Source organism: Marmota monax, unplaced genomic scaffold, assembly GCF_021218885.2.
Source record: "Marmota monax isolate L192 unplaced genomic scaffold, Marmota_monax_Labrador192_F-V1.1 WCK01_AAM20220418_F8-fsc00075, whole genome shotgun sequence".
Lineage (NCBI taxonomy): Eukaryota > Metazoa > Chordata > Mammalia > Rodentia > Sciuridae > Marmota > Marmota monax.
The window spans coordinates 2405253-2426517 of NW_026694772.1; the positions used below are offsets into that span (position 1 = coordinate 2405253).

At 38.4% G+C, this 21265-nt stretch overlaps 1 protein-coding gene across 14 annotated transcripts in view; it reads left to right on the forward strand.

Annotated features, from left to right (window-relative positions):
- Window positions 1–12785, forward strand: part of Dmd (dystrophin) — a 2205817-nt gene extending 2193032 nt beyond the window's left edge. For 10 of the 14 annotated variants that reach the window (XM_058572890.1, XM_046425263.2, XM_046425265.2 and 7 more), the window contains one exon: window positions 10206–12785. In XM_058572890.1, the coding sequence (XP_058428873.1) occupies window positions 10206–10303 (98 nt within the window). In that variant the 3' untranslated portion in view covers window positions 10304–12785. Of the gene's footprint in view, window positions 1–5055; window positions 5088–10205 lie in introns of all 14 variants that reach the window. The other 4 variants (XM_058572893.1, XM_046425266.2, XM_046425273.2 and 1 more) reach the window with 1 other exon arrangement.
- Window positions 12786–21265: the final 8480 nt, after the last annotated feature.

The following is a 21265-nucleotide window of genomic DNA, read 5'->3' on the forward strand; positions in this document are numbered from 1 at the left end:
ACTGAGATTATAGACACAAGCCTATGCACTGGCTCTGTTTTATTTACTGAAAAATAAAATGCTGATTACAACCCACTGTATTGATTTTCTGATCCAGATGATTAAAAAAAGTCTTATCTAACTGATCTCAGTTTTCTTTGTCTAGGTGAATATCTTTTTTTAAAAAAAGTAAATAAATATTTTTACCATGGAAGTTGCTTCCAAGATCTGTTTATGTCTTAGAGGACGTTGTAGTTTTATTCTGACTCTTCCATCCATGTTCCTGTTGTTGTGTTACAAACAATAATAATAATAAGTTCATGGTTGCTACAGCTGTTTCAGACAGCTGTTTGAGTAACTCAAAACAGATGTCAGAGCCAGAGGTCTGACATGTAGTGGAAATGTGCTATTAAATACCACCTCATGGTTTATTTAACCCTGCTAGTTAATTGCCCACAGAGGAAAATCATTTTTTTAAAAAAAATACATTTTTCATAATTATATAAAGCACGTGAATAGGTGGGTTGTTGTGTACTTTAAATTTACAATTTGTTGTTGTTGTTGTTAGCTCTTGCCAAGTTTTGACTTAAGAGTTGGACCTTAAGGTATCAACCAATCTTTAGTTTTCATTTTCACAAAGAGTATCTAGAAGCTCAAAGAAATTAAGTTCCTTATTCATGGCCAATTCCACAAGTTAAATTAGGCTTCTAATCTTATCTCCATGGCCTTGCTAAACAGTTATCCAAATTAATAAAGGGTTGCATGCTTCTCCATTTAGTGATAAACTGAAGGCCAACATTATTCCTGTATAAGAGGCAAAATAAACTGCATTGTGTTGAATGTGTGAACGTATGCACATTTAGCTTTGTGATTATATCTTTTCTATCTAGATACAGTTAGTTCACAACCATTTGGAAGATTTCAGTGGCTCGGTATATATTTAAACACTGAACATTAGCCAGTTTCTATCTAATTTGTCCATTTATCTATCTGTAATCCATCCCTGTGTCTGAGTATATGTACAAGTTGAATTCCAATGTAATGAAAATTATTGTTTACTTATCTACTCTAAGACATTTTCCAAATATCCCCCATTATTCTATAGGAATACTACATGAATGAACAATAAGTATGATTTTAAAATAAATGCTTTAAGCAATTTGTCCGTAAGTCAGTGATCAGTTAGCAGTCTACAGATGTATTTTAATATGTATAGTACGTGCTTAATGAAAGAAATGCTTTCTTGGTGGTATGATATTAGTCTCTCCAAAATAAGCTTCCATTCATAGAGATTAATGAATAATAGAATCCAATATAAGCTCTTACTACAATAAGACAATCAAGAAAGCAGTGAGCAGTGCTTTGTGAGGATTTCTGTTGTGTGTGTAGTCTCTGGCCTACTGACCTGTGCCACATAATATGTCTCCCAAAGCTTGTACCATCCTGTCTCTTTTATACTATCCCTTCTCAAATATGCTCACATACATTCTGTCAAAGGTTCCTAAATTACCCAATACAACAGCTTTTTAAAACCTGCCATCTTTTAAAATTCACATCATTTCATAGTTTGTTTGTTTTGTTTGGTGGGGTTTTGTTGTTGTTTTATTTTGTTTTGTTTATACTAAGGATTGAACTCAGGGGCACTTGACCACTGAACCACATCCCCAGCCCTATTTTGTATTTTGTTTTTAGAGATTGAGTCTCACTGAGTTGCTTAGCACCTCACTTTTGCTGAAGCTGGCTTTGAACTTGAGATCCTCTTTCTCTTGCCTCAGCTTCCTGAGCTGCTAGGATTATAGGCATGTGCCATGGTGCCCAGCTCACTTTTTTTTAAAATGGAAGAGCAACATAAAGAACAAAGGCAGATGGATGTACCCCCTTTGGGGCACTATTGTTTCTAATCTAGTTCCACAAAAGTTGTGAGCAGCTATCCTTTACACCAGGGATTAGCTCATGGGCCAAATCTGGCCTACTGCCTGTTGTTAGAAATAAAGTTTTATTGAAACACAGCCATATCCATTAATTTACATGCTATTGGTGACTGTTTTCTCACTGCAAGGGCAGAGTGGTTGTGACAAGCTTGAACTGTTGCTACGGAAATTGTGTGGCTTGTAAACCCTGAAATACTTATTATCAGGCCCTGCATGGAGAAATCTTACCAATCTCTGCCTTACACTATTTTGTGTTCATTCTGGCTTATTACATGAATACAGCCATGGACTTCAGTGCTAACTAAGTTTCAGCTCAACAACCTGTGCTATTGAATTGATTTATATATTTATATCCATGTTCACCAAAGAACTTGCATATTCAGTATTGAAAGCATGGGTAGCTATTTGAATCATCTTTGACTTGTAAATGAAACAGAAGCCCTAAAAATGGACAAAATTTCCCCTACCTTTTAAAAATAGTGAACTAAGATTAAAGATAGTCAAAAACAATAGCATCCTCCACTTTTGTCTCTGAACTGGTAAATTACAATCAATAATCTCAAGTTCATACTGCCTCAGGAAACTAAACTTCTCCAGACCTGACCAAGCCCTTTATTTAGAGCCAGTGCTGTCCCAACACACTTCCCTTTTCTCTTGATTCATTTCCTGATAATATACCACATTGCCAGATGGACACTTGAACTAAAGGTGTAAGGAAATTCATTTTCAAAGACTGTACTTATGAAATCAAACATTTATCTGGTACTTGTGTGTGTGTGTGTGTGTGTGTATTGATCAAGAACTCTTTAAAATGTTGCAACCAAGTAGGTTCTATTTTGTCAGTGTAGAACTGTTCCCAGTACAATAGAAAACATTATTTGTTTTTTGTTTGTTTGTTTGTTTGTTTTTTATGGTTTTGGTTTGATTTTGTATTGGAGATTGAACCCAGGAGTAGTCAATCATTGAACTACATCCTCAGCCCTTTTGGCTTTTTTTTTTTTAAGACAGGGTGTCACTAAATTGCTAAGGTTAGCCTTGAACTTGAGATCCTCTTGCCTCAGCCTCTGAAGTCACTGGGATTATAGACATGTGCCACTGCACCCAGCCATTATTTGCTTTTAACAGTTTATTTTATTTTTTACAAAAGAGGAACTTCTTTTTATACTGTTAATGAGCACATAGGGACCTGAATGAAGAGGGAGGATTTGGAATAAGATTAGGGTTTACATGGGCTCTGAAGCATGGCTTCTGAAGAAGTACCTACCTAGAACCACCCAAATAGCATTTTCTGCAGACTATCCAGCTGCAAGCAGTTGATACTAACTTCTGAATATGACTTGGTGTCAAATTAATAAAGATACATAAAGTTGATCATTCTAGGAACTGTGATCATTCTGAAATGAAATCACATCATTTTCTAACAATACTGTCCTCCCTAAAAGTTCTGAAGTTTTAAAAATAGAACAAAGTGACAAGCCAGAACAAGTTACAAACTCTTGGCATTCAAGCTAAAGAATAGTACTCCAAGGCCAAATTGCTTAGAACACAGAAAAGACTTTTGGCCTTGATCTCACTACTACCTTACAAATTCAGTGCAGTTATCAAATATGAATAATGGCTAGGGTTTAAGGATAAAATGTGGGTGAGAAACATGGGAACCTACCCTCAAGGAATCTATAGTTTTATAGGGAAAGAGAATTCTGTTACCAGACAGTATACCTGAAAGTATAAAGATTTAAAAAGAAAGAAAAACCAAAAAGGTATTCAAAAGAAAGGGCGAGTAATTCACATGGAGCTTAATGATATTCTCCCTTTTCCTATGACATATTATGGATCTGCCATTGATAACACTCCTGCTGAGGAGCCAGGAAATTTTTTTTCTCTGTTGTCACGCTTGGGGAGCATCAAGAACATCCTTTCATGGTCCTTAAGCAATCTCTAACTCTCAGGAAAATTCAGAAGAAAGAAAAGAAGGAGGGAAGAAGGAAGGGAGGCAGGGAAGGAAGGAAAAAGTCATACCTAGAAAAACTTTTAATATATGCTAGAAGTTTGGAACTTTGAGTTAAGAAAGATTTCTTTTGTAACTCCATACTTTTTCAGTCTCTGAAGTTATTTCAGGGAGTTTTAGTCTTGGAGCCACTAAGCATGATGGGTTGAGGGAAAAGGAAATGTTGGACAGGCTCTCTAACAACTCCACTTTTATCTGTTATAAATGCTGGAATTCCATTTAAGACTATTAGGAAATGTCCCATGGCCAAAGCCAAATAGCTTGAAACCCAGTATTTCACTTTTGAAGACCTGGAGATAAAAGGAAACTTCATGCCCAAGAGATATTAAGTATGGTCGGAGGTTCCTAATTTCCATCCAACTATGAAAAATACTTTCTCATTCAAAAATAGATTAAATGCATATAGATATAGGATTCTGTAAAGCAAGCCAAGTGTGTCTTTAGCCATTGACTCTCAATGTTCTGATATTTATTGAAATTTGAGGAGGCTGAAGGCTCATTCTTGGATCTGGCTCTGTGGCCTGCCCATTAGTGAGATTTACTTCTTCCCTTCATCTTTTCTTGCTATCTTCTCAAATGTCCCCAGTCCAATCATCAATATACTCAGTTTCTACCAGATAGAATAAATTATCCCAGGAGTATAGAGTTCAGCCTCTATATGGGATTCTCCTTTGCATTTGGGGTGCAAAGTTTTGGCACACAACAGCCAATTACTTTTTATGTTTCAGTGTGTTGATTGTCAAGTCCAAAGTGAAGAGATTCTGAGATTATTGAATATTAAGCTTAAGATTCTACAGTTGCCCTTGAAAACAATGCTCAATTTGTCAAATTTCTATTCCATGCCAGTTTTCATCCAGTTTAATGCGTGAACTCTGTGGATTCTATAAATGATGTCTCCTGAATCATGTTTTCTGTTTACACTGATTTTTAAGTGTATGTAAAGGTTATTCGACTAGATGTGTCTTTTGGGTTTTTCCGTTTGTTTGTTGTTTTTTTTTTCCTCCAGAAGGGAATAAATGAATTGTCATCTCAACATTTGTTTGGTAAAAGAAGCAAATTGGTATGAAACTGTATATTTATGCATGTTTTTTTTTCCCTTTCTGATATCTCTGCCTCTTCCTCTCTCTATTATTAAAGGAAGAAATACCCCTGGAAAACCAATGAGAGAGGTTAGTGAGATTCAGGCTCACAGCCATGGCTTCTGTCTGTCTCATCCTGCTTTCTATGTTTGGCCTTTGTGTAAGAAATGTGTGTGTGCACGCGCATGTGTGTATTGCACATTGTGTCATAATGTAAGGATGGTAGTCACCTCTCCACTTGCAGCTCATGAGGAACATTCCTCAAACATTCATTGCTGTGGTCATCACCATGACGACAGGATGGGGGTTGGGGGAGCAGAAATCTCTTTAAAGTGTCAATCCTCTGTGGTCCCTAGGATGTAATCCTGCAGTTCATCATCTGTTGCCATTTGCAACACAAAGTCTTCAAAATAAATTTAGCCTTGAACATAATTGATGAGTCATAAAGCTTCCTTCCACTTCCAGGACCTTAGCATTTTCTGCCAGTGCCCTTGGATTTTAGTCTTCTGGGATGATGTCATTTTGGTTTTGTTTTCTTTTTTCCTGGTTCCTACACTCTTTCCCATTTTAGCTAATATTTTTTTTAAGCACATACTGTGTGCCAGGCACTGTTCTAAGCCCCTGCTATTTTTTCCCTCAAATAATCTTAATGACAGATCTATGAAGTAGATACACTTCTTAACCCCATTTTACAGATAAGGAAATTCAGTTCCTGAGAGGGTAAGCAGTGTGTCCAAGGTGACAGAGCCAGGATTAAAGTCCAGGCAACTTGGCTCCAGAGCCATACTCCTAACTCTTATGCTATACTGCCACCTCAGAAAATAGCATTGAAATGCTTATGTCATCTTCACTTGCCCTTTAGAAGATGTTCTTTTTCATTTGGCATTTGGAGCCAGGAGAAAATAATAACCAATTAGGTTCCAAAAAAAAATTGAAAGTTGGAGTCTTGAATTTCTTTTAATGTCTCACTAGGGGTTGAAAGTAGCAGCATACAGCACTATCACTGAATGTGGTTTAGGGATTTTACAGTGAAAAAACTGCTTCTTACTCCTGTTCTACCTGGAATATTGTCTGAACATTGAATAACCTAATCAAGTGGCTATTGGATGACAGTGTTGAGTGACAGCCCAAATGAAACAAGATTGTCCTTGACAAGAATTTAATGTGAAAGAGGGGAGAAGGAAAACTCACTGGTGGGATGTCAGTGGTATGCACTGTTCTGGGTGACAGATTGAATGGGTGGAGAGTTCCTATATGAGAAGATTCTGGATTGTTAGCAATGGGATGGACTGAAGTCCACTGTTTCATTTAAACGTAAGAAGTCATATTGGAAATTCTGCCAATACCATGCTGTGCAAGTGTAATGAATCCCATGATCCTCAGTGTGTCTACACCAGTGCTCCCTTCCAGGGCTTCATGCAATGGGGTCTTAGGGAGGGAGTGGTAGGCTGGGAGAAAAAATTAAGGAAACCTGAGTCAGTGAAGCATTGACTGCTCCTGCCTCATGTACTTCATATGTGACACTTCTTGGTTTCGTTCTTATGGTAAGTGCCCCTTAAAATTTATTTTAACTTTTTGTGAAAAATTGTGCCACAGTTTTGACCCCCTGAATGAGTTTTTTTTTTTTTTGATGAACAACTTTTTTAAAAGGCCAGCACACACAATTGAAGTCACAGAGGCACTTGGAGATGACTACCTAAGGCGTACTATAGATAAGTTTCCAGAAGCCAGAGAATCAAAACAATAATCACTTTTTTAATGCTATGACAATACCCTAAATGCACAGTAGACCAGATATTTTCCCAGAGATTAAACTATAGAGAAGAAAAGATAAGCAAATTTCACTGCAGTATTCTGGCTTTGCTTGGGCCAACTGAATGCTAACCATTTATTTGGGAATTGTATTTAAAAAAAAATAGAGTGCCAGATTGCTATTGAGGTCTTGGATGTTTGCCAGAAAGTCTCAATTCCAATCACTGTGGAAAACAACTCCCTTAGGCAGTGGCGGCTTGTGAGACTAAATGTGTTGCAGTTAGTGCCAACTTGGAAAAACATAAAACTGCCCTAATGTTCAACGCATGGTGCCTTTGTGTTCAATAATCCTTGCTTAAGAATGGATTAAATTAATACTTTCTATAGACATATTTTGGTGTCAACTTGTGCCTGAAGCTGATTGCAAACACCTGAATCCTGGCTGCTTTTCAGTGCCTCTTGTGTTTATAGGAATGAGATTTTAATTTTGACTTTAGAAAAATCTGTCAGGTAAAATTGATGACCGCACTAATGCTGTGCCTTACCCACACGGATAGTAGAACCAGGATACAAATCGGTTTTATGTATTCATGTCACAGTATGGTTTGAATCCTCCAGTGGATTGAGGTTTGATTCTTTGGGGCAATATTTTGTCCAAAACAGAATTTGTATTTTTTTTTTCTGGATCTTATGGAAACCTTCATGAAAAAATTGGAATCATTATTTTGGTGAAACAGGTATTTATAAATGCAGTAACTAAAGGGATAACAGATATGGTGAGGTGACTCTAAAAACTCTTTGTTTTTATAATATAAGGATGGCCAGAAGGCCATTTTTTAACATTTAACAGTCTAAACAGGTGAAAGACCTTCTAACATTTTTGTGGGAATGTATGTTGTGTATTAAGAATAATGAACCTGTTTTCCCTGGCAAAGTTTTCAATAGCAGATACCCCTAGAATTTATGCCTCTTAAGAAACTCAAGAATTTTCCTTCCAGGTGGTAACTGAACACATTTTAAAGAATAGAAGCACCATGTGGCTATATAATTTACAGATGCATTCACTTATTTTAATATTTTTTGAACTTTAGTCCATATCCCTTAGCACATGTTTTAAAAAGGCACTTTTATTATCCATAGCAAGCAGGAAAAACCAAGTTCTTCCCTTTTTTATTTATGTTTTATAATACATTTCTAGCTATTAGGTGAACTATCCTATAGTTAGATGTGGGACATAAGAAATAGTTTGAATTATATTCAGATATCATGTTGTTAGGATCTTGGATTTTTTTTCACTGGCTTTGTTAATAGCTGTGAAGATTGCTAGCAATTCAAAATTTGCAGTTCATCCTTTTCAATTATGCATGAATGATTGTGCAGATTTCCCAGGATTGCTGTGCACTCAAAAATAGATACAGGGCCAGGCATGGTGGTGCATGCCTGTTAATCCCAGCTACTCTGGAGGCTGAGGCAGGAGAACCCCAAGTTGGATCCTAGCCAGGACAACTTAGTAAGACCCTGTCTCAAAATAAAATAAAAAGGGCAGGGGGATATAGCTCAGTTCTAGAGAAACACTGGGTTCAATCCCCAGTACCAAAACAAAACAGAGAAGCCCTCCTGGCTGGTGGCATCATTATCTATTTGTACTCTGAGCAGTAAGGAGCAACAAAGGATCCACTGCATCTTGCTGTGGTTTTTATAGCATAAAGAAGTCAAAGACTGGGTGGTGGGGGTGCGTTGTGGCTCAGCGGTAGAGCACTCGCCTAGCACATGTGAAGCCTGGGTTCAATCCTTAGCACCACATAAAAATAAATAAAATAAAGGTATTGTGTCCAACTACAACTAATAAATAAATATTTTTAAAAGAATAAGAAGTCAAAAGACAATTTCAGTTCTTCATAGAGGACTGCCAAACTGTTGACCACTTTTTTGAACAGTACATAGGCTTTGTTAAAAATTTTTATATTTGTAGTCTCAGCCAAAATCCAAAGTGATTTTAAAAAAGAATGTAGTTAGCTCTCGCCAAAACTTTTTGCACTAATAAAGCTCAAAGAGATTTACAAACTTGGTCACTGTAACACAAATGCTTGAATCGCATTAAACTTTTAATAAGTCCTAAATTGATCTGGTGCCATTGTGGTTTTAAGTGCCTGCCCGTGAATCCTCTTTTGATCCCCTCGTATTTAAAAAAAAAAAAAAAAAAAGACATGTCTCTGGGAATAAATAATTAGGACAGAATACTTGCTCTAGACTATCTTTAATTTTTATTGGGATTTTAACAATTATTCTGGGAATCTGTAAAGTTGATCCATGACAAGGTAGTCATAGCCTAGGAAAGCTTTTCCATTCCAAAGGCAGTACTTTGAGCAGGATGATTTACCAGTGTCTAAGAATTAAAATTAGCCCAATAAAAATATGGGACATAAATGAAAAGGAAAGCCATAAAGTGTGAATGTCTCAGAACATCATAGTCTAGATCTAAATTTTGCTACAAAGCATCCAAGAACATGCTGTTCTTATGTTCCATTCTGGGGCATTAATGCTAGGTCATGCCACATTATTATTAAAAGGTTATTCTGATAGTTAACCCTCATTTAGGAGGATATCAAAGATGGATACACAGGTACCCAAATCCATGCAATACATGTGGGTCATATTATTATATTTTTCTGGTGCTAGAGATTGAACCCAGGGCCTTGTGCATGCTAGAATGTGGGTCATATTATAATTAGGCTCTAGAGTGATTTGGGATGAGAGGCAATTTTTACTCTGAAGTTTCCTAATTCAAATGTTGATAGTATACACAAAGGTCAATTCAAGAGTTTATTTTTCAACCCAAGTAAAAGCAGAGAGGAATCAGCCACCTCCGCAATACTATCTCTACCCTTCACAGCCTGACATAGCCTGGAAATGAAGATTTCATATGGTGGTGATGGTGGCTGTGATGTTAATGGTGATGGTATTGTGGTTATGGTGATGATGATGATGATGATGGTGGCAACGGTACTCATGAGGGTGGTGATAGTTATGGTAGGGGTGGTTTGATCATAAAAAATAGTACAAATAGTTGTAAATATAGTAAGGTGGAAAAAGTGTTACCTCATCATGAAATGATTACTGTTACAATAGGAATCTTGTGTTTATCCACAGAATCTTTTTGCTATATGATAGTTCCATTGGGAAGATGAATGCAGTGCTCGATATTTTTCATGTAAATGACACCAGTAGCCTGCTCCAGTATTAAGCAAGCTGATACTAACAATGTGTGATGCTTCATTAACAAGGCTTTACTTCTTTCTGGAAACTGGGGGAAATTAAACCCTGTTGTGTTCACCTTCAGTGCAGCTTCTGTGTTGTCTTCACCAAGAAATGGGCAATGATTTCCCAAATAGCAAGAAAATCAGGGTGATGATACCTACACCCTTTATAAAATCTTTCTTTCTCTTTGTTTTCCAGGACACAATGTAGGAAGCCTTTTCCACATGGCAGATGATTTGGGAAGAGCAATGGAGTCCTTAGTTTCAGTCATGACAGATGAAGAAGAGGCAGAATAAATGTTTTACAACTCCTGATTCCCGCATGGTTTTTATAATATTCATACAACAAAGAGGATTAGACAGTAAGAGTTTACAAGAAATAAAATCTATATTTTTGTGAAGGGTAGTGGTACTATACTGTAGATTTCAGTAGTTTCTAAGTCTGTTATTGTTTTGTTAACAATGGCAGGTTTTACACGTCTATGCAATTGTACAAAAAAGTTATAAGAAAACTACATGTAAAATCTTGATAGCTAAATAACTTGCCATTTCTTTATATGGAACGCATTTTGGGTTGTTTAAAAATTTATAACAGTTATAAAGAAAGATTGTAAACTAAAGTGTGCTTTATAAAAAAAAGTTGTTTATAAAAACCCCTAAAAACAAACACATACACACACGCACACACACACACACGCACACACACACAAGACACACACGAACTGAGGCAGCGCATTGTTTTGCATTGTTTTAGTGTAATATTCATATGAGGTTCATGGCTTTTTTTCTTTCCTTGCATATTAAAGATAGGACTTCTTCTAACACCACCAAATGACTACTTCACATTGCTCCTTTGAGAATCGTTGACTGAGTGGGTCTGGCTGTGGGCTTTCATTTTATACATCTATATGTCTATAAGTATATAAATACTATAGGTATATAGAGAAAGGGAAAGAATTTCTATAGACCTTTTAAATTTCTTCTTCAAATGTTCCTGCCACTTTCTAATGGGAAAAAAACTGCTTCTAGTCATCTGGACTTACCTGCTTGGTCTTGAATGAATTTTCCCTGGAGCCTGAAGCTAGGAGGAAACTACCACACTAAAACATTGTCCAGGACTCCAGATGTTTCTCATTTTAAACTTTCCACTGACAACTAGAGTATTGAATTTTTTTTTAAAAAAAGGAACATGTGAAGGAATCCATAAGACTTACTATATCACAGTAATCTGTTGGTTGATATATTTGGCTTCCTGTTGCTGGCTAAGCCACAATTTAGTTTAATGATGCTTCTGTGGAAATTGGGAGCATTAGAAGGCATTTGAACTCCCAGGCATTAGGAGGACAGTGGCGGGGCTATAGGGCTATGGATTCCCAGCCCATCCCTGTGAGGGAGCAGGCCACTCTTAGAGGACTGGATGAAGATTCATAACCATCCATACACACATATCTATAATCACAAATGAATTTTTCTGCCCTCTTCTCACAGAGAAGTGAGTGGTTTGTTATTGTTGTTTTGTCGATTTTCTTCCCATCATGATGAATTTTTGAATGCTGCAAGAATTACTCTAAAATAACCCTTGGGAAAATGTGTAAGACAGTAGCCCCATCACGTTTTTGACAGTGGTAAATATCCATCCAGAAGCCCATGAACTCTGTTTCCCTCCTTCACATTTCTCTACAAGAAGTTCCACAAAGGTTTGTAAGTGGGAAGGCAAATCAATTAATCTGTTCCAAAAGCAAATCCTTCTCCAAACCCTTTATGGTGAATTAGGCAGGATAAATATATAAGCAAACAAATTCTTCAAAGTGAGGAGAAACAGTGAAGAGGAAAAGCTAAGGACTGGTAGGAAAAAGCTTTACTCTTTCATGCCATTTTATTACTATTTCATTTTTAAAAATGCATTAATTCAATAGAAATCATTGTGTGTCCTATTACTTTGCAAATCTGTTACCTCTGACATCAAGTGTAATTAACTTTTGGAGTGTGGGTTTTGTCCATTGTTTTATTAATGATAATTAACATCACACACAGCTTCTCATGCTATTTCTACCTCACTTTGGTTTTGGGGTGTTCCTGGTAATTGTGCACACCTGATTTCACAGCTTCGCCACGTGTGTATCGTGTGGCCATTACTCTCCATTTTCTTTCTCCTTTATAATTTCCAAAGCTCTAAGGAGAGCTCTAAGTTACTTGGAGATTTGGTTTTAGTCTTGCATTTTTTCCTTTCTCTGACGCTGGACTTTTTCTTTACCCGAGGTTTGTTTTAACCAACATTTAAAACAAGGGGTTACTTTACATCCTACTAAGAAGTTTTAGGTTTCACTCTAAAATCAGAGGTAGAGTGCATAATTTTGTTTTAATCTTTTTGTTTTGTTTTATCTTTTAGATATTAGTTCTGGAGTGAGTCTGTCAAAATATTTGAATAAAAACTGAGAGCTTTATTGCTGAGTTTAAAGCATAATTTGGACATTATTTTGTGTTCTTTATAACCACTGAGTGTTAAACTGTAAATCATAATCAGTGTAACTGAAGCATAAGCATCACATGGCATGTTATGTCATTGTTTTCAGGTACTGGGTTCTTACTTGAGTATCATAATAATATTGTGTTTAAACACCAACACTGTAACATTTACTAATTATTTTTTTAAACTTCAGTTTTACTGCATTTTCACAACATATCAGACTTCACCAAATATATGCCTTACTATTGTATTATATTACTGCTTTACTGTGTATCTCAATAAAGCACGCAGTTACGTTACAAAAAGTGTCAATCAGACTGATGCTTTGTTTCTACTTTTAGTTATTTCTGTTCTTTATTTCATTTATTGGGACGGGGATGAAGTCTCCCTGTGTCACGCAGATGGGCCTCAAACTTCCAGACTCAAGTGATCTTCCTGTCTCAGCCGCTCAAACAGCTGGGACTACAGGCACACATTTGTGTAAATGAAAAATGAAAATCAACAAAGGTAAATAGTGAAAAGCCTCCCAACCACCACAGGGTGGTCCCACATTATCTTCACTGCCTTTTGAGTAAACAGTTATTTCTGATATATTCTTCCAAAGTGTCTTTATTAGTATATAAGCAACTATAAATATATATTCCTACCTTTTTAAAACTTAAGTCTTTTCATGTCAATATATAAAATACCTTTTCATTTTTGATAGCTTTATAATATTCCAGTATATGAAAGTTATTTAAGTGGTTCGTTTTGGTGGAATATATGAGTTATTTTTCATCATTGGCTATGTACATCTCTTATTTCATCATTTTTCTTATACACAATTATATCCATGAAACCCATTCCTAGAAGTGAGGTTGCTGGATCAAAGAGGGTGTTTTTGTCAGCTTTTTCACTGCTATGACCAAAAATACCTGACAAGAACAATTAGAGAAGAAAAAGTTTATTTGGGGGCTCATAGTTTCAGAGGTCTCAGTCCATAGAAGACTGGCTCCATTCCAGGGAACTCAAGATGAGGCAGAATATCATGGTAGTGTAACAAACCTCATGCTTTGAATATAGCCCTTGCTGCTCTGCCATTGAGGCTAATTTCCTTTCCTCTTCTCCCTCTCCCCCTCTCTAACCTGGGAGCAGGGAACATGATTACCTTCTTCCCCTCCTGGTTGTTTGAGCACACGTGCACCACAGGAAGCCAACAATTCAGACTTGTGGAGGTGGGTGGATATCTCCGAAATTAACAAGTGAATCACAATCACTCTACAAGAACCACGTGGTAAGGAGTCTTTAAAAGCCCCCTTTTAAAGATAGGGAGAATCAATCAGCCTCTGGGACTGGAGACCTTACGTTCCTCCTTTGCTAGCAAGCAATACAACTTTTTCCTTTTTCAGAAACAAGAACTGAGCTTTTGGTAACAGGAGAGTATGGTAGAGGAAAGTGGCTCAGGGCATTGCACCAAGAAGCCGAAAGAGAGCCCTCCTCTTCAGGCACAAAATATATACCCCAATGACCCACCTCCTCTAGCCACACCCAACCGGTATTCAGTTACCACTCAGTTAATCCCCACCACAGGATTAATTCACTGATTAGGTTAAGGATCTCATAAGCTAATTATTTCACCTCTAAACCATTGTGCATTGTCTCACATATGAGCTTTTGGGGGACACCTAATCTAAACCATAACAGAGGATAAGCATTTACAGGTTGGGAGATACATTTGGTGGAGGGGTAGTCATAGTGATCACTTTTTTTGTTTTTAGTAATAAGTATATGAATTAAACCAATTTGCAATTTCCACTTTGCCACTCTAGAGAATTTCCTACCACTTCTACCATTGCTAATAGTACCAGACCTCAGGGGCTGTGTGAGCAGTTGGAGAGGCACCTAAAATTATGACCTTGAACCTGTTCTGGGGAGGATTCCCCAACAGTAGTCATAACCACCAGACAGGAGATCCCTTTCCTCCTCCCTGCCCTGCTCTGCTGCCTGCTCTACCTGTGAAAGAGGCAGCCATCTTAGGTCCTCTAGGGGGAGGTTATCTTTGTCTCCCAACAGTCGTGGTAGAGGCTCCCCCAATAGAGATCAGATGCTTGTGGACCAAAGGAATAATTCTATTGATTTTGGACATAATAGGAGATGATCAAACTCAAGGATGGTGATAGTGTGGGCACCTCTGATAGGAATCACTTGCTCATTTTGGGGGAGGGGGTGATGATGTCCACCTGCATGAGTACTGCATTGAAATTGTGTCCCGAATTCCACATCTACCAGAAATAATTGTCAGGCTATTTAAATAAATAAATCATGTATCCCTTCCACCATTATACAAACATGCTTTGTTGAAACATCCAGACTGGCTGTTTTGGTGACAATTAACTAGATAACTGAGGAATCTTCAGCATTTCAGTGTCTGAAACAACTGTGTGTGGCTGACTCTGAGGAGGGCATTTGGCTTTTCATTCCATACTTGGCACGTTTTGGAGGGGACCAAATTAATAAAGTTAAAAATTAAAACGAAGCAAGCTGGTGCAGATTGTGCACCAGCAAGCAGAATGTGTGTTTGGGGGAAAGCACCAAGACTAATGGATGTGTTCTGTGGAGCTGCTATGGGATTTCCCTGAATTTGTAATGTTCTAATGGTGGAATGAATACAAAGGCAGGCATTGGCACACATGCAAAGACTGCCTTCAAATTAAGTGTAGGAAGGACATGAATCAAATTCTTTCCCACAGTAGCAAAGCCACTGGAGCAGGAACCACAAACACATTCCTCATTGCCCCTTGGACTTCAGGGCTCTGCTCCCTCATGGATTATTTGACAACATGAGAGTGGCAACCTGCCAGATGTTCCATGATAAACAATACCTATTGTGTGAGAATGCAGAGATGTTTGAGAAGCTTTTGTACCCAGAAAAGACTACAGTAACTTGAAGCTTAAATTTTATATGTGTGTGTGTGTTACATGTATTCTAGATAAATTCTTAGCTCTTCTTGTAACTTTTGTATTTTGAAATAATTGACACTGAAGAAAAATTGCAAGACTAGGAATCCCCATACACTCTTTACCTAGAGGAACCAATTGCTTACATTTCCCCCTTTTCCTTATTGTTCTTTTGATGGACAGATGATAGATTTGGCTTTTTCCTGAACCATCTTCAGCTTCAGTTGTAGAAATCATGCACCTTTACACTTAAATAGTTCACATAGGAAATTCTCTTGAATGAAACAAGTACGATTATTAAAATACAGAAGCTTAGCAGTATAGAAAACTATCATCTACTCCACTGCCCATTTTCAAATGTTAATTCTTCCAATATGTTTTATTGTTATATGCCTTTTCCTGGTCTAAGGTCTAATTCATGATTTCATGACATTTAGTCTTCCCAAATGCCCACCACCCTCTTGTATGTGTGGTTCTGAAGATTGAACTCAGGTGTACTCTACCTCTGGGGTATATCCACAGCCCCATTTTTAAATTTTATTTTGAGGCAGAGTCTCACTAAATTACTGAGGCTGGCCTCAAACTTGTGATCCTACCTCAGCCTCCCAAGTCCCTGGGATTGCAAACATGCACTCAGTAGCCTGTTTGTTTGATCTCCTTGGATCTGGAACAATTTCTCTGTCTTCAAATACATTGAGATTTTTTAACAGTACAGGCCAGTTACTTCATCAGATTTGCTTCAATTTGGGTTTGTCTGATTGTCCTCAGGGTTAGATTCAGGGTCCAAATTTTGGACAGGCACACTACACAAGCAATGGTGTATCATTACCCCATCATGCCAGGAGCCACATAATGATAGTCTGCCCCTTTTTAAAGGTGGTATCTGTCAGGTTTCTCCACTTGATATATTTGATACACATTTTAAAACCTAGAAATCTAGGTTTTAAAATGTGTTGGTTTTGTTGTTGTTGTTTTTGTTGTTGTTGTTGTTGTTGTTTGTTTGTTTTTGGTGCTGGGGATGGAACCCAGGTCCTGGCACATACTAAACTAGCATTCAACCATTAAGCTGCGTCCCCAACCCTAAACCTAGTTTTTCTTAAACCTTAAGGTTCAACTTAAAATCTTGTTTTTCCATGTATGAATATAGACAATTTATATGAAAGAAGTCTCAGTGAACAGACTTATCCAAATTGAGCAGTCTGGATCCTCTTGTTCTAAGCTGCATTTATACATTTAATTGCTTTATTCTCAAGCCTGTCTAATGTCTGACAGGAAAGGCTTTCAATGCCAACAACAAAATCTCCCTAGTACCTAACTCACAAAAAGCGAAACAAATTGAACTTATATCACGAATCTCAAATTCTCCAAAACATTCCAATATATTATACTGTATGAACTGAGTCCAGTTTTCTTATACCATTTACTTTGAAATCACATGTAAAATGACACATTTTAAATTAGAACTTGTGTGATCTCTCCAATTTGCTAATATGCCAATTTGCCACAAACATTTTAAGTCTTAAAACAAACACGGATTACTCAGAAATTCAACTCAAATGTATTAAAATCATGAAATAGAGCTGGGGTTGTAGCTCAGGGGTAGAGCGTTTGCTTGCCTGGCATGCACAAGGCCCTGAGTTCCATCCCCAGCATGACAAAAAATTAAAATAAAAATAAGACCATGAATTAGGTTTATTCCAACATCTCTTGATTTCATTCTAAAATTTCCTAAGCTTTCAAGACTTATTTTGATAAGGCAGGACTTCTCAATGGTGTACTTCTAATGTGTCCCAGGACTACTGAAGTCCAAATCTCATAGTCTTGGGAGTGGCCAGATGAGGCCTGTCACCCTCAGCTTTTTGGCAACTAACAAAGGATATCCTAAAATCACTAATCAATTTCTCTATGTGTCATGACATGAAAACATTTGGACAACAATGAAATAAGTGAATAATTTTACCATTATAAAGGTTGAGGTTGCTGGTATAATGATTCCTAATCACACTAAAATTAAACATCAGGCATACTGATGATTTTTATCAACCAGAAATTTGTGACTGAGATGGGTAACTCTTCTTATGCCATAGGAGGGCAAACAGTTGATCCTTGACCCCCAGGGTATTTACCACTTAACTACATCCCCAGCCTTTTTTAAATTTTTTAGTTGTAGAAGGACACAATATTTTTATTTGATTTTTATGTGGTGCTGAGGATTGAGCCCAGTGCCTCGTGCATGCTAGGTAAGCGCTCTACCACAAACCCCAGCCCTTTTTATTTTATTTTTATAATTTTGAGACAGGGTCTTGCTAAGTTGTTTAGGGCCTCACTAAGTTGCCCAGGTTGGTCTTAAACTTGCCATCCTCCTGCCTCAGCCTCCCAAGTCACTGGGATTATGGGTGTGTGCCATTGTGCCCAATCATTTGATCCCTTTTTAAAGTGAATATGACAGTAGAGGGACTCTAAGCCTTTACTCTCCAGATATGATTAATATCACACCTCATGTTCCTGGGTTCACTTTGCCCTTTCCCCTGTGTGGGGAGCTGCAAATCCTTATACTAGGGTTCCCATAAGCCTTAGCTTTCCCTGCCTCATTCACCTTGTATGCCTGCTGTTTTGACATTGTTATTAATAGCACCCCCTTCCTTCTCAAATACACTCTTGTGAGTAGGTACCTCATAACTCTTTCAGTCACAGTATTTCTCAATAGATTGTTATTAGTATTTGGGCTGGGAAAATTCTTATTATGCATAACCATCCTTCACTCTGTAGTTCTCCCAGTCATCCTGATGACAAAACAGCCTCAGCACATTTCCAAATGCCTCCTAGGGAAGCAGTAGAAAATTACTCATTCTCTTTACCGCCTGAATACAGGCTGTATTCTTTTAACAGTTTCCCTGTCTGGCAGGTTCCAGCTTTTAGTGATATTTTAATGGCATTAGTTCTTGAATATTTTTCCTATTTTGTCCAGCCCTCTAGTCTTTTCTCTAAAATAATTTAGTGAAGCTACCCTAGCTGAATATGTTGGCCATCTCATAAAAGCCAGCAAATAAAGAGACGAGTTTTCCCAGGATGGTGAAAGAAGCTATCACCATTGGCTTGCATTCATTTCCACATAACATCTAGCCTCTTGGTGCATTTTCAGCTTTTAGATGCTTCTATTGGATACTGAAGCACACTGGCCACACTCCCTCTTGTCTTCAGGGCATCCATACTTCAGCTGTGAGGAATCTGGTCTGCTGATGGCTCACAGCTGTTAGCTTCTCTGGACATTGCCTTCAGCCACAGGGAAGTTTCTTGCCTAAGGTAATAATACCTCTTGCCTCTCACAGGGAGGAACTTGGGCCAATGACTGGCTGATGTTCAGAAACAAAAACTCAGTCCCCTAGCCTCAATTTGGGGCAATACTGAAGGGCCATACCTGTCCTGACACATGACTAAACCAGTCAGGGTCACTGCAGGTGAACTGGGCTGGCACTAAATAATCACAAAGACAGAGAAATACCTTTTTCTTTGGGTTCTGTGATGGCGTCTCTGACCCAGTTCCCACAAAGGAGGCAAGGCAGGCAAGAAAGAGAAAGAGCACACCTAGAACCTGGTTTTATTGGGGAGAAGCCATTCAAAGGAGGCAAGGGGTAGGATTACAAAGGAACAGGTGAGTGTAACTCAACCCCACTGGGCGACACCCACTCCTGGAGCCACACCTCATTATCTGAGCAGAGATAAAGCCCAAGTTATTGCAGGGGACTCAATAATTGTTCAGTATCTCTTGCTCAGGACTTAAGGGTGTGTATTTCCAGAGCAGCTCCCAACACATACCAGTTTCAGAGCACCCTACAGGATCCACTGAGGTTCTTGGTTGCAGTCACAACACAGTTGACCTTCTCTCCCCCGTTTGCCTTCTTCATTTGCTTTGGGTGTGTATCTGTCTTGAGCAGTCCACAGGCAATCACCTGTAGTTAAGTACTACTTTCACATTGAGTACTCCATCTCCGAGGCTGCTGGCCAGGAGCCCAGCTAAAACCTGACCTTGGCTTTCATTGGGAAATAGAGTTGTGAAACAAGGAGAACTTAAACCATTCTCCTATTCTCTACATTCTGCTACCCACTACAGCCAGATTGTCATTTTATCTGCTGCTCGCCACCAGACTAGCCTTTTTTGCTGCATTTTTAGTCATCCAGAGTTCATGGGAATTGGGCATGTTCCATGAAGCAGCATTCTTCCTTTCCTACATATTGAACCCAATCACCTTCCTTCTCCAAGGGTTACACACTCATCTCATGCTTGCATCCATCAAAATGCTTATATGTGATGTGTACATATGTGTGTGTATTATTTATTTTTTAATAAAATAGTTCATCCCGACATCTTAACATTGGTGTGCACCAAGATTCTGTCTTTGGATCTTTTTTCATTTATGTATGCACTTCTGCTGTGGTTTGGACAAATGTCCTCTAAAAGCACATACGTGGCTGGGCAGTAGCTTAGGAGGCTGAGGCAGGAACATCGCAAGTTCAAAGTCAGCCTCAGCAATTTAGCAAGACCCTAAGCAACTTAGTGAGACTCTGTCTCTAAATAAAATATAAAAAAGGGCTAGGGATGTAGCTCATTGGTTTGGTACCCCTGGGTTCAATCCCTGATACCAAAAACAATAACAAAGATTAAAAGCACACATGTGAAAGGCTTCATCCCCAGCCCACGATGTTATAGGAAGGTAGTGGAACCTTTAAGAGGTGGGGCCTAGCTGGAGGAAGTTATGTCAGAGGAAGTCACTTCATTTGCATCCCTAGCCCCTTCCACTCTCAGATTCCCAGCCTGGAGGCAAGCAGCTTTGCTCTGCCAAGCATTCTGGCAATGGTGATGTACTGCCTCGTCCCAGACCAAAAGCAACAGAGCCAGGAGACCACAGACCATGGACTGAAAACTCTAAAACCATGAGTCAACCCTTTCCTCCTTAAACGGTGATCATCTCAGATATCTAGTTACAGTAATGGTAGCTTGACCAACAAAACCTGCTAACTTGGTGGTCTCATTCAGTCTTAGCTATTCATACCTCTGTGTGATAATTACTCTGGGGTTTATATCTACAGCTGGGACTCCACCCATGAACTCCAGACTGGTAGATCCAGGGGCCTCCCCAATATCTTCATGTGGAGGTCTAACAGTCTTCTCTAACTTATATCTAATAGCAGGCTCCTGATCCATAGTACGCTGCCAACACCCAAAACATTCCCTCCTCCAGCTATTAATGGGAACTCCATCTTTCCTGTTGCTCAGGCCCAAACCTTGAAGTCACTCTCAACTCTTTTCACATCATTCCACCAGCAAATTCCATTAGCCCTCACTTGGAAATATATCTAGAATCTGGCTACTTCTCCCCCTGCCTACTTCTGCTGTGGTCCAAGACAGCATAATCATTCTGCTGCTATATCAAAATAGCCTTTAACTAATCTGCCAACCGCCATCCTTTCCTCCTTTAGTCTATCCTCAACACAGCAGCCAGGGTTATCATGTTAAGGTCTAATCAGATCTTGCCAATTTGGGGCTTAAAACAAACCAATGGCTTTCCATTCCCGGTAAAAGCCAAAGTGCTTCCAGAGATTGAGGTCCTACACAATCTGACACATACCTCTCTGTCGTCATGCTTGCTACCTTTCCCCTCCTTCACTCTGTTCCACCTATTTCCCTGTCAGATAATCTCATTCAGTCTTAGGGTTATACCTTCATGTTAACATAGGGTTATCATAAAGAAGATAATGACTCTGGGAGTTATATCTATACCCAGGACTTCACCCATGAACTTCATAATGGTCTAATGTACTATGCTTACTATGGTTCTTTACTTAATATATTTTAT